The sequence below is a fragment of the Nuphar pumila genome, chromosome 3 (genome assembly GCF_984573655.1).
Source record: "Nuphar pumila chromosome 3, dmNupPumi1.hap1.1, whole genome shotgun sequence".
Classification (NCBI taxonomy): domain Eukaryota; kingdom Viridiplantae; phylum Streptophyta; class Magnoliopsida; order Nymphaeales; family Nymphaeaceae; genus Nuphar; species Nuphar pumila.
In genome coordinates this window covers 23848767-23861869 of record NC_143251.1, presented here as the reverse complement: position 1 = coordinate 23861869, position 13103 = coordinate 23848767, and the positions used below count along the sequence as shown (strand labels likewise).

The 13103-nt window shown below is 37.1% G+C and overlaps 1 protein-coding gene across 1 annotated transcript in view; it reads right to left on the bottom strand.

The window, feature by feature from the left end:
- Window positions 1-11087, bottom strand: part of LOC149842300 (P-loop containing nucleoside triphosphate hydrolases superfamily protein) — a 117441-nt gene extending 106354 nt beyond the window's left edge. Inside the window, exons 1-4 of the mRNA XM_089999053.1 lie at window positions 10651-11087; window positions 10469-10554; window positions 8784-8793; window positions 4305-4367 (exon numbers count right to left, since the gene is read on the bottom strand). Of these exons, the coding sequence (XP_089855179.1) occupies window positions 4305-4367; window positions 8784-8793; window positions 10469-10554; window positions 10651-11011 (520 nt within the window). The 5' untranslated portion in view covers window positions 11012-11087. The remainder of the gene's footprint in view (window positions 1-4304; window positions 4368-8783; window positions 8794-10468; window positions 10555-10650) is intronic.
- Between the last annotated feature and the right edge of the window lie 2016 nt (window positions 11088-13103).

The window sequence follows — 13103 nt, the reverse complement described above, 5'->3', positions numbered from 1 at the left end:
TGATTTGAAACGGTAAAAGAAACCAAAATAGTGTTATTAATCTCTTCCTTGATGTCTCTTCCACAATGTGAGAATCTTGGATGACGGTCATGGGAGACCGTGAAGATACTAAAACCCCGTGTGTGATTGTGTCCCAGAATTTAATGTGGTGGTTCACCTCCCAACTATGGTTTTAGAGAGCTTTCATCCACTTTACGTGTAGGTGGTGTGGTTGACTAGCTATACTTATTGGTATACCAAGAAAGTAGCTTCAGTGGATGTTGATTTCCCTGATGTTCCGACATTAGATGTTGATTTTTAATGTTCCGATTGATGATATTGATTCTTGATATCGATCGAAGAATAAGTGTAGAACCCAATAATAAAATACAAATTGTGTGTTAAGCTACGATTGAGAACCTGACTTGAACTTCGGGAATGGTGCTCGTTTTTAGTATTCGCGTGTTTAAGGAAAAGTGAAAATTAAATTTATGTGTAGTTAAATAGGACATGCATGCAAAAGCAACTCTGATAAATAACTTAATAAGTTATTCATGCATGTGCATTGAATCATGCATATTTTACTGTTCAACATTAGTTTATGTATATATGCATATTTGGTTTTGCATGATATTCGGTTTTACATGATATTTGGTTGAATGCTTGAATAGTAAAATATTTGTGGTAAGTTATTGCTTTTGATATTCCTCTGAAATTTATGCATAAATTAATTTATGTTATTTCCTTTACCATTTGGGTTTTTAAAAGAATTTGTGTAAGGACTTCAGTTCTTACTCATTTTCTTAAAACCATTTTACAGGCACAGATGCTCAGTGATGTCTTGGACCGGTTAGCTAGAGGCTACGAGACTTGTGATGGCGTTTTGGGTTTTCGGGTATGATAAACACCCAAAACAACCTGTTTTTTAGTCAAACCAGCACCCAAAAACATTATATATTTCAGGCCTGATCATCACCCAAAACAACACGTTTTCGAGTCTAACCAGCACTCGAAAACATGTAATTTTAGGAAATCATATTCTATTATAACAGCTGGGTTACATCAAGGATCTGCTTTAAGCCCTTTCCTATTTGCGATAGTGATGGATGAGCTTACGAGATCAATTCAAGAAAATGTACCGTGGTGTATGTTGTTTGCTGATGATATTGTTTTGATTGATGAGTCTAGAGCTGGGGTTAATGCTAAGTTAGAATTATGGAGACAAACATTGGAAGCTAGAGGTTTTAAGTTGAGTAAGAGTAAGACTGAATATATGGAATGTCGGTTTAGTAAGCAACGAAGTAGTGATGGGAGTGTAGTGAAGCTTGGTGAGCAAGATATACCGGTGAATGATTATTTCAAATATTTGGGATCCATCATTCAAAAGTATGGAGAAATTGATGGAGATGTAAATCATAGGATAAAGGTTGGGTGGATGAAATGGAAAAGTGCTACTGGAGTGCTGTGCGATCGTAGAATGCCATTGCGGTTGAAGGGAAAGTTTTATAGGACGACTATTAGACCCGCTTTACTATATGGTACGGAATGTTGGGCTGCCAAGAGACATCATATTCAAAAAATGAGTGTAGCTGAGATGCGGATGCTTAGATGGATGTGTGGAAATACAATAAAAGATAAGATTCGGAACGAAGAGATACGTAAAAAGGTAGGTGTTGCACCCATTGAAAATAAGATGCGAGAGAATCGTTTACGGTGGTTTGGACATATTCGGCGAAGGCCTAATGATGCTCCAGTTAGAAGGTTGGAGAAATGGGAAAATATATTAGTTAAAAGAGGTCGGGGTAGGCCTAGGAAGACTTGGATGGAGATGATAGGAAAGGATATGAATGCTTTGAACCTCACCAAGGACATGGCGTTGGATAGAAATGATTGGAGGAAAAGGATTCATGTGGAAGACCCAAAATGAATTTCTTTTTTGGTTCATATCGCTGACCCCAATTGTTTTGGGATGAAGGCGTAGTTGTTGTTGTTGTTGTTGTATATTCTATTATAACAGCTGACAAGATCTCAAAAAAAGAAATCAGATTCAATGACATCAAATAAAATTTATCTATAGCACGTCATCAAGACAGTGTACAATTAACAGGAACGCATGTTGATCACAACCAATTAAAATCAGCCTGTAAACAGGTGTAATATGATAAAAAAAGATTTACAACAGGTCTGATCAGGCCATGCACACGGCGACAATGTGAACCTGATCAGCCCCAACAAGAAATCACTTATGGGCAGATCGGCAGGCCTGATCAGTTTGTCCATAAGGCATGCAGGGCAGACCTGGTCAAACTGCCATAATGATGGAATCGACAAGTCCTGAGCAGGACTAAAACTGATTCCTAAACAAAAATATTGATATTCTTTTGAATGAGAATTCAAAAAAAGAATCAGCATATGCCCATACTCGAAAGGGCCAAAATAAATAAATATATATATATAACATAAATAGACTAGATGAAGAAAATCGACAGCATGTATTTCTATAATATGTGAATCTATGGATGTCGAACACATGCTTTAAACATGAAAAACCATTGGCATGGTTACATCAAACCAAGCATACACGAAATCGTGAATCATGACATTGGTTTAAACATGTTTTTTTAATCATATTTTATTTTTCCTTCTAAAATTTTACATGAATCTCATTTTAAACTCTTTCTTCCCGTACGAATTTAGAGAGAAACCTGTACCTTAGTTTGGATGTGGAAAAAGATCGAAAAACAATGGGCGATTGGTGAGAAAGAAGAATCGCTTCTTCTCCTTTCTCTTCTTCTTCTTCTCTTTTTTTCCTTTCTCTCTTTCTTTCTTTATTTTTTTTTCTCTCTCCCCCCTCTCTCATCCTCTCTCTCTCTCTCTCTCTATCTCTCTCTCTAGAAAATGAGATCTAGAGATAGACGAGTTAAACCCCTTATAAAAAAATTTTAGAGAGGGGGCAGCGTCTCCTCTAGAGGCCTCTCATATGGGTAGAGTTCTACCATATGTAGAACTCTACTTTCTACCTTATCCATCTAGATTTTATCTCTTTTATTTTATTTTATTTTAAATTAATATTCTCAAAGAATATTCCAAGGGGGTTCTAAAAGCCCTAAGTAGAACTCCACCTCATGCTTATTCTATTTTAAAGTTGTTTTCAAACTTTAAATTCAAAGTAGTTTTAAAATTGTCATGGATGGATTTCAAATCTAGATTTGGATCCAAGAACCAAATCCATATGCAAATTCATATAGATCCAACCTGGACCAAATCCTAGTCAATATGGATCCTGAATTGGGTCTCAATCCATATCAACTTGGATCAAATGGAGCGGATTCAGTCCAATCCAATTCAGAAAAAGATAAAAATAAAGGAGTCATTTTTGAAAAATGTGATTTTTGGGCCAATCGTAACCCGAATTCAGAAAAATAAAGTATCAACGTTCTTAGAATTATGAGACGCATCTAACAGTGTACTTACCTGATTTTCACCTTCGAATTTCGCCTGAATTTCACTCGATTTTCGCTTGAATTTAAAGGTTAAAAACAAAAAAATCTCAAATAATAATTGGTTCAACTAGATCTTGCCAATGGGCTCTGGACCACGCCCAAACCCAGCTGACGTCACCTATATTTAAGAATATTTTCCATGATTTTTATTATGTTCATTAAATACTTAATTTTCAGAATTTTTGAAGTTATAAATCATGGAAAAACACTAATTATTACAATCTAAATAGGTGTTATACCTGGACCTAAGCACACCTAACCTAGATCTGTCGCAGGATCCAATTAAGATATGGGCTGTTTGTATTGAACTTTTCAAAAAACATGTTTCTCCCCAGGATATAATTATGCACTGGTCATTGTATGTGTACATTAAAGGTGAAAAGGAATCCGCTGATGTCCTCATTTAGATGGCTCCCAGAACAGCCGAAGTCAGGTCCCATCAGACCTAGACCCAGTACAGAAGTGTCATAGTCAGATCTTAATCTAGGCCTGACAAGATATAGCCTAGTTCTGACTTGACAGCCCCACATAGTACATAGCAATGCACAAACAAAGAAGAAAATTATCTCTAGAGATTCAACACCTCTTTAGTATCAGATTAAGAGGGAAATAAGGCAGTGAAAAGCACATGATTCTTAGATGAGGGTTGGGAACCAAAAGCCTAGACTTGAATCAAATAAAGAAGCAAACTAGATGTTTAGTGCCATACAACAGAAACTTCCACTGGATAAAACTGCTCATCCAGAAGTGCATGCTTCATGAATCCATCCTATGCAAAAGAAGGCCACTGAAAACAAAAATGTAGCTTGTTCTGCCATTTACCTAAGATTAGAGGCACTTTGGTGTCAAGAAGGTGGGCTACATAGTTCTTTACAATGTGGCACACTGCAAAAATGAAAATGTGCTTGGAATGTCAAGACCCAGACAATGAACAAGTACATGGAGAAATGAACACTACAGATTGTATAAGGGAAACGTGAACGTGAAAAAGTAGTGTTAAATGATCATGATGTCTGTCCCTTCACAAATATTCATTCAAATAGAAGTCAACCTCCATTGCAACCCAATAAGCAAGAGCTTAACCAACCACCGAGGAGACATGCAGGGGCACAAACATTGACATGATTTTGAGGCATCTCCAGTTTTATTTAGACTTTAAATCTTGACTTACAAGTACTGGTCTTTGAAAGAATATTTTTATTTTCATTGTTGGAATCTCTGTTCAACATCCCTGTATTGTAAAAAGTCATGTTGATTAAGATCATTTCCAAGTGTATCATTGATATAACTTCAGAGTTGCTGTATAAAACTCTCATGTAGATTCTATGAAAAAAAGGGGTAAAGAAGGCCGATTTTACTATTTTCAGAATCATTCTCTGCATAGCCTCTCTTCCATTTGCAGTTTGTACCAACCATATGGACCTACAGTGTATACTTTTGCAACCCAAAACAATGAGCAAATTTCAATCTGTTTTATAGACAGAGTAATTAAGATACACACATGCACGCACAACACACACACACACAGAGAAAGAGAGAGAGAGGTCCTCCCTGCATGAATTGTAAATATATATAATGCAATAAAAAGTCGGATGCAATGCCCCACATTATTGTCTAAACCAGGTCACAATTGCAAATTCAGGGTGGTGAAAGAAACAGTACCAAGAGTTCAGAAAGAGTCGTGAATAGGGCTGGCAGATGAGCTGAATAAACCAAATAAAGGGTGTTCAATTGCGGCTCATTCTTATGGTGAGATGAGCCAAACTCGATCTTGTGGTCAGCCTGAGCTAAATGAGGCGAGTTCAAGCCGGCCTGTTAACCAAAAAAGCATTTTTTAATTGAAAATAATAGAAATTAGACCCTAAACCTGATGATCCTAGCTGAAACTGGTTCATGTCCAAAATAGATACATTGTTTTAAAGCTGTAAACACTAGGAACTCTAAACTTATTTCTTGCAAGCCAAACACTTCAACCATCTACACTCCGATATAAAATATACGTAAAATATATCTATTGCTTGTTAATGAGCCTATATGAGCTGAGTTGATTGGAATGCTTGTTATTTGTGTTCAGCTTGCCGAGACTATTTCACAAGCTCTTCCACTGACCCATCCATGAGCAGCTCATCTTGTTTCCCAGCCCTAGTCATTAGCTATGGCATGTACCACAAGTTATCATCAAGATGTTGGCAAACAGATTGACAGAAAGTAATGTATGGTAAGGAGACACTATTATCAAAATATTAGCAAGCAATACCAACAAGCGTAACATGAATCAATAATGGAGGTCCCGTAACATGAATCAACAATGGAGGTCCCATAAACTGATGGCAAACCTATGTTGGCAAAAGCAATACAAAGTCAAGAAAATGAAGTAGCCAAGTTTCCAACTGTCTATATATAATTTAGAATTTCCAAAGATGGTCCAGCCATGGGTATAAGATTAAGATCATCAGCTCAAAGGGTCATTGCAGGACATCCAACTAAAAGTAACAAATAGCTTGAGAAGAACATATCGCCTTGACTCCAAACAAATAGCAAAGGATTTTCAGGCCCTTCATCCCAAACAAATAAAAGATAGGGCATCATAATAATTTGAATAGTAAGATGGTCATCACAATTGATTATATTGACCATATATAAGAGACTATATTGTAGCATCTAATAGTAGCAATGACAGGAACATCTTCATTATGTTTACAACTAACTAACATTATGTGATAACTGAGCTGAAATGCATAAATGTCTACCTTTCTTAGGAACATGTTCAAGTCCATATACAACACTCCAGAGTCAGGATGGATGACTTCAAGGATCAAAAAGGCCTCACAAGATTCCAGGAAGACATCCTTTTGAAGGTTACCACAAAGAAGTGTGGAAAAAGAATTCAAATTTGAGAGATTTGAAAGTGATTAACAACTGAAAAGGTTTTTGAAGTCAATGGAATTGATGTGTTAGCAAAAAGTATTAAAGTCTCCTCGACAACCAAGTGAGCTTTGAGGCATTTAAGAATATACCTCATGTGTCTTGACTCTTCATTGTAAAGTCATTGCAGTCTTACCATCAGAATGAAAGAAAAGATCCTAGGAGTACATCAAATTAAGAACCTGGACATCCTCTCTCACGGCTTACAACAAAGAGAATTTAGGAAGGGAATCAGCATCATGACAGTTATACAAATTAGTAGGAAGGGAATTGGCATCATGACAGTTATACAAATTAGGAAGAGAATCAGCATCATGACCCTTTGTTCACACTAAGGACAAATTGGAATAACGAAGGAATGATACTGAATGAAGGTTGAGCTGTATATACCTCAAAAAGATGACAGTGATCACCTCTTCGTAACACCAGCAAGGTTGGAATTCTATAGTTATATTAGACAGATACAACAGTGTGTATATATTAAAGAAGAGTTTGTACAACAGAGGCTTTAATTTTTCATCATCTAGCACAAAGATCTCTATGTATAGTTCCTTGATAAGAAAACGGAGAGAAGAAATCAGAACATAGTGTGCAACAAAAAAGATGATGATTAAAAGTAGTTGATTTCACGTGGAAAAATGAACATTTCACCTACAAAATGGGTCAGAATTTGTCAGATTCTTAGAATATTTAGGTTTGAGTGAATTTTGGCATTTACAACCAATTAGATAATTAAATCAGGTATCCAGTTGGAATTGCTACAAGTTTACTGAATCCAATTAAACATGCTCGCACAAATCAGATAAATGTGATCCAAAATGCTGTTAAAATATATTATATATACATCTAAATACATATATATATAATATATATATTCTTGATGTTTGTCTCTATGTAAATCAAAATACCCTTCAAGGGTATTTTGGTCATTCCATTTTGTTGCATAGTTCGTGCCCAATAAGGGCATAGGAAGACAATATAGCTGTTGGGACTTTATTGGGAAGAAAAACATAGCTGTTGGGACCTCCCCAACAACTATCTTTTTAGCCGTTGGGGAGGCGCAACAGCTATATTGGCCTCCTCACTTCATTATAAATAGGGCATTCTAGCCCAAGTGTAAATCATCCTTTTGAAAGGAGTATTGTGGCTTTTGTGTTAGCACTTTGAGTGCATTATATGTGTTATCCTCTTGTTCCTTTGTGGGCTTCAAGTATATTATTGTTATATTGTTGTTATACTTCAACATTTATCACTTTTATTGCCTCCCCACCAGTTTGTGACAAATGCAACTTTTTACACCCCTAATAACCAATTTACATGTACATCCCCAGATTCTTTTTTTCCAACACTTCTCCTGCCTACTAATGTACATTGTAAGGAATGTGTCAGCAACAGATTGATTGAGTACCATGTCCATTACATGTGAACATCATAACCAAAAAAGCTTAAGCCACTAATTCAAGTCGATATGAGATATCCGCGATCACCTCAACAAACTTCAGGTGTGAGATCAACAAGTCCAAGTAGCTTATACCATAACCAAAATAGGAATAATAAACAAAGGATCTAGGACCATGAAATTGAAACCTTGGTGCTTACTTGACAAACTCCATTCCACTATCTCATGACATCCTGATTCTCAAAAATGCCAAATTAGCACTTGAATACATATTTATCCAAGCTTTTACCAAGACAAAATAAGTTTAAATCAAGCAAGCTAACCACTAGATTCTCATCTTCATATAGAAAGGAGTTTCGTAGAATAACTTCAAGTTAAGTTCCTCCTTTTGTCTGTACATGGATTGGCTTAATAAACTCGCATCATGTGAGAAGTTACTTTGAAAGGATCTTAGATTAAACTTTTATTTAACCTTCCTCCTTTTGTCTGTACATGAATTGGCTTAATAAACTCGCATCATGTGAGAATTTACTTTGAAAGGATCTTAGATTGAGCTTTTATTTAACCCTCCTCCTTGAGAGAAAGTTCCTTAACTATTTTCAAATTAAGTTTCACATGTTGTCTAGGCATGGATTGGAGGTACTGTTGGGATTCTCAATTTTCTGTTATCAAGGAAAGCTTAATCCTTTAAATGGAACAAAATGTTGAGTTTAGATTTCCATATTAAAAAAAAGACTATAAAATTATCAACCAAGCTATTAAATAAAAGGACCAGGAAAATGAAGAAAAGGACAACAATTAGAAGGGGATTTGTAAATAAAGTATACCATGGACCATGATCTTAAAAGCAAAAGCATGTAGGGAGAAGCATGTAGCAACCAATAGGACATTTAATATATTAGCTACCCATATTATTCTAATGCTACCTTGATAAGATTTTGATGTGCTTTACCCCTTCACAGTAATATGGAACTTACCAATCTTATCCTGCATAAATGAACAAACAAGATATCATCATATTGATGGGAAGGATCCTAGTAAATTACAGAATAGTCTCATGTGAGGGACAATTTGTAACATACATATTGCCAATGTGATATGAAAATTGTTTCACATATTACTTGAACCAGTCAGGCCTCGTTTGTTTCATTTTCATGTAAAGGAAAGGCTTTACATGGGAATGGGCACTGACTTCTAAAAAGTATTGCCAGCTCAACCATGTGAAAGCTTTCATAGGGGGAGGTACAAATGGATTTACATATAAAAAGTAGTTGGTGGTGGGAAAAAACGGTGCCTACTTGTGCCAGCATGCACTTTTCCACTATGATGATTTGATGTTTGTTTCATTCATGGTGGGAAAGGATTACATCAGGTTGCCAACTCAGCATTCTCCCATGTAAGTTGCATGAAACAAACCAAGACTCAAAGTCAAAGTCATGGTCAGAGGACTATAGAAAAGTTGAAATATGAGGTGAAAGAGAGATAAACAAGAATGAGGAAGCAAGCAACATTAGCAATGTAAAATAACTAAAAGCATTGACAGTGATTCATCAATTGTTGGTGGTGACTGGTGAGAGTAACAGCACTGCCAAGGAGGAAAGGCAAGTGTGCACATTAGCTTGCTGAGTTCATCACTGACCACTCTCCCCTTTCTCAACCCCAACCCTCACGCATGAAGCAAGCACACGTGCACACCCCACATGCACATATGGGCACACACAAGCACACACACACACAGATATACATGTATATGCGGCACACACACATCACACAAATACAATGCATGTGCACACACGCATGTGTGTGCACACACGCATGTGTGCGCCCACACATGCACGCACACACTCCAAACCTGCATGGCCTCTTCATTCATGGCGGTAGACAACCTTCTATAACTTTCGAGTTCGCAAAGTTACACATTTTATTCAGATAGGTTTATGTCGTTTTTCTTCTCAACTTATGTTCTTTTAACCCATGAATTTTAGTCATTTGAAGCCTCCCCATTCCAGATCAGTAAAATCAACAGGCATCAGCAGGAAGACGACCACGAGGAGAGCCTCCAGAATGGAAATTCTTTATCAAGTCTAAGATTAGTATTGCATGGACCAAAACAGGGTCGCATTGCCATCACACCCTTCCTGGTAATCAGGTCACATATACAACATGAAATATTTTGATTACATGGTCCAGATCTGGAGGAAAACACCAAGTCATGGCTTATAATAACTTAGCCCATAATTTGGACCAAAATCAGTTTCTTTGAATATTCTGCTCATTGTTTGTAATGCCACGGAACATTACAAGCCATATGCATCCTACATAAATTTTATTTTGTCATAGTGCTTCATATTAAGTAGCTATAATTCTGAATTCCATTGCAAATACCTTTTACAAATGCTATTTGATTGAAAACATCGCAAACATTTCCAAAATCCATACGGCTCCAAGATCTGACAAAATGACAGATCAAATTTTGTTCATACAGCCATGATCTCCACTCTTTGTGATCATCAAATTTGCTAACTCATAAAGAAGAAATTTGATATCAATAACAGAAAACAACAAAATCAACGCATAATTGTAGAAAAACAGATTCCAAAGCAAAACAAACATAAATAATTCTCATGAATTGCTAAGCGTATCACGAAGAATTGAATCTCACCATGAATGCGGGGGCGATGTAGTAATCCCCCTGCAGGTACTCGAACGACCGCGTCACCTTCTGCCTATAATCGAACACGATATCCGCTACGAAACAACAAGAACAAGAGATCAAGGGCTCAGACGCGCCTCCAATTTCCGGCAAAAGACGAAAAAAAGGAAAATAATCTTCAGGCAACTCACAATCCTTCCCCAAGAAGTTGCCGACGAAGAGGTCGTCGATGACGCCTTTCCTCGCCCCGACGGCGATGTTCATGTTATCCGCCTCCTGCCCCAGCCTGTACAGGTAATCCCTCCCTTCCGAATCCTTCTCATCCCAGGAAGACTGAATTCTAGGGTTTTTCCCCGACCTCCCTTTTGAATCCTCCTCCTCGGGAGTGTTCTCGGGCCCTCCACGAACGCAGAAGGATACGAAGGAATACGAATTCCGGCTACCTCCGAATTCCGGGAATTTGATGGGAACTTTCAGGTGGGGAAATCGAATGTTTGGTTTGGAGAAGCTGCGGGGAATGGCAACGTCGAAGTTGGAGGCCCGAAGCGCCATTCTCTCACTGTTTCAGCGCAGGGTGAAGGGTCTCTTGGGGCGGCTCAGAAATTGGCCGTTTAATTTGCCGCCACATGAAAGTGGGGGTTTACGGGCCCTATCCACCCATCCGTTTTGACGGGGCCCGCAGCGTTGCAAACGGGTCGGGTACGCACCGTATCATGATTGATCCGAATTTTAAGTTGGAATTTCCGATACCGGTCAGTAATAAAATCCCATGAAGTAGGTTTAGATCCAAAACAGGAAACATGGCAACTACTGGGAACAGCGATTCTCGTGGAACTTTTGTTCTTTTCTCTTAAATCTAATCGTTTCGCATGTTATCTACATGCTTGGTTTTATAAGGATCAGCTTCTTAATCATCTCATTGTGAGGTATGAACAATAATTTTTTTCTAAACCTTTAAAATCAATGGTTCATAATTTTTCATAAATATTTAAGCAGAATCATATTTTTCATAATAAATACATGATCCAGTCGATTCTTAGTAAATTCACCATGCTATATTATATGGTTGGATTTGCAAAAAAAAAAAAAGTGTTGAAAATGGCCGATTCACAAAGTATTTCTCAATATTTCTAGTTCTCATATCCTAGTTCCAGTAAAAATAGTTTACGCGTGAAACCGTAGTTACAAAATATCGCAATATTTTCAGTGGACCCTGAACCAGGTCCAATTTTGAGGTGCTGGTCTTTCAACCTTGACTATGGGTTTGGGTCCGACCAGACCTTGATTATATAGAACCATACCCAGGTCCAGATATAGATTATACAAACCAAACGTTACATCTTACATTTTATACAATAAAGAGAAGCGGGTCACATGGTTTAAAAGTTTCGTAAATATACTACGATCCATATATCTGAACCGATTAATTAATCGGACCCATTACATAAAACCCGAACCTGGGTCTTACAGATCTGATCTGGGATGGGATTGGGCCATACCCGACCCACTGACAGCCCCGCCCTTTGCTTATCGTGCACGAACTCAGATCAGGATGGTGCCAAAATCACCAAGTCATTGAAGGTCGGTGCTTTGACATTGTCACCGTTCGTCACTTCATTGCAACCGTCCATCTTACAAATGGGGCTCACACTTAAGGCGGTTTCCATCATGTCCTCTGCTTCCTCTCTTGCGTACCCTACGTATTGGAGGAGAGTGGAGCATGTTTTTTAATTTGATATAAATCATAAATTTTAATGAATTTTTTAGAACGTAATTTTGTTATATTCAACAAAACTACACTGCAAGGATAAGGTCAATAGCAGCAACTCTTAAATGATGACAGATTGAGCAATAACAACTACTTTAGATACCCCCATCAATACCTTGACCGTGAACAAATGTTGTCATTATAAACATGTCTATAACAGTGTCTTAAGATATCATCGTTATAAGTATATTTATAACGGCAACATTATATGTCTGTTAACTATGTCGCTGTTATAAACATACTTATACCGGCAACCTTAGCTATCACCGTTAGAGGTATGTTTATGATGATGGTATTATATGGCTACTACGAGGATGAGGGTTAATAGCGACAATGCTTTAACAACAATAATAAAAGTCATTGTGATTGATCAACTACAACACACATGTCATTGTTTTAAACATACCTATAACATCAACTCTATATATCCCGTTAAAGATATGTCTTTAACGGAAACACCACACACCCTTGCTTCTTTCACCCAGCCCTACCTCCTAAAGTAAATACATAACCAGAGGTAAATTTTTGTTTCATCTCTATCACTAGCAAAATTTGCATCAGTATAACCCACAAGCATTAGCCTATCTCTTTATATTTTGATTTCAAGGATATATGAGGGTTCATTCATATCCTTCATTTCAAATCGAGAAGTTAATCAATACTTAGTCCCATTTATTATATATATCATTTCTTGTGATTAGTATATCATCAACTTAGAGAGACAAAATAGTAAACTTACTCGTACTTCTCTTGGCATATACACAGAGATCTAAATTATTTGCCTCATAACCCAACTTGGTTATGACCTTATGAAAAGTTAAGTATCATTGTCTAAGTGATTGCTTAAGTTCATGCAAGGATTTATTCAACTTATAT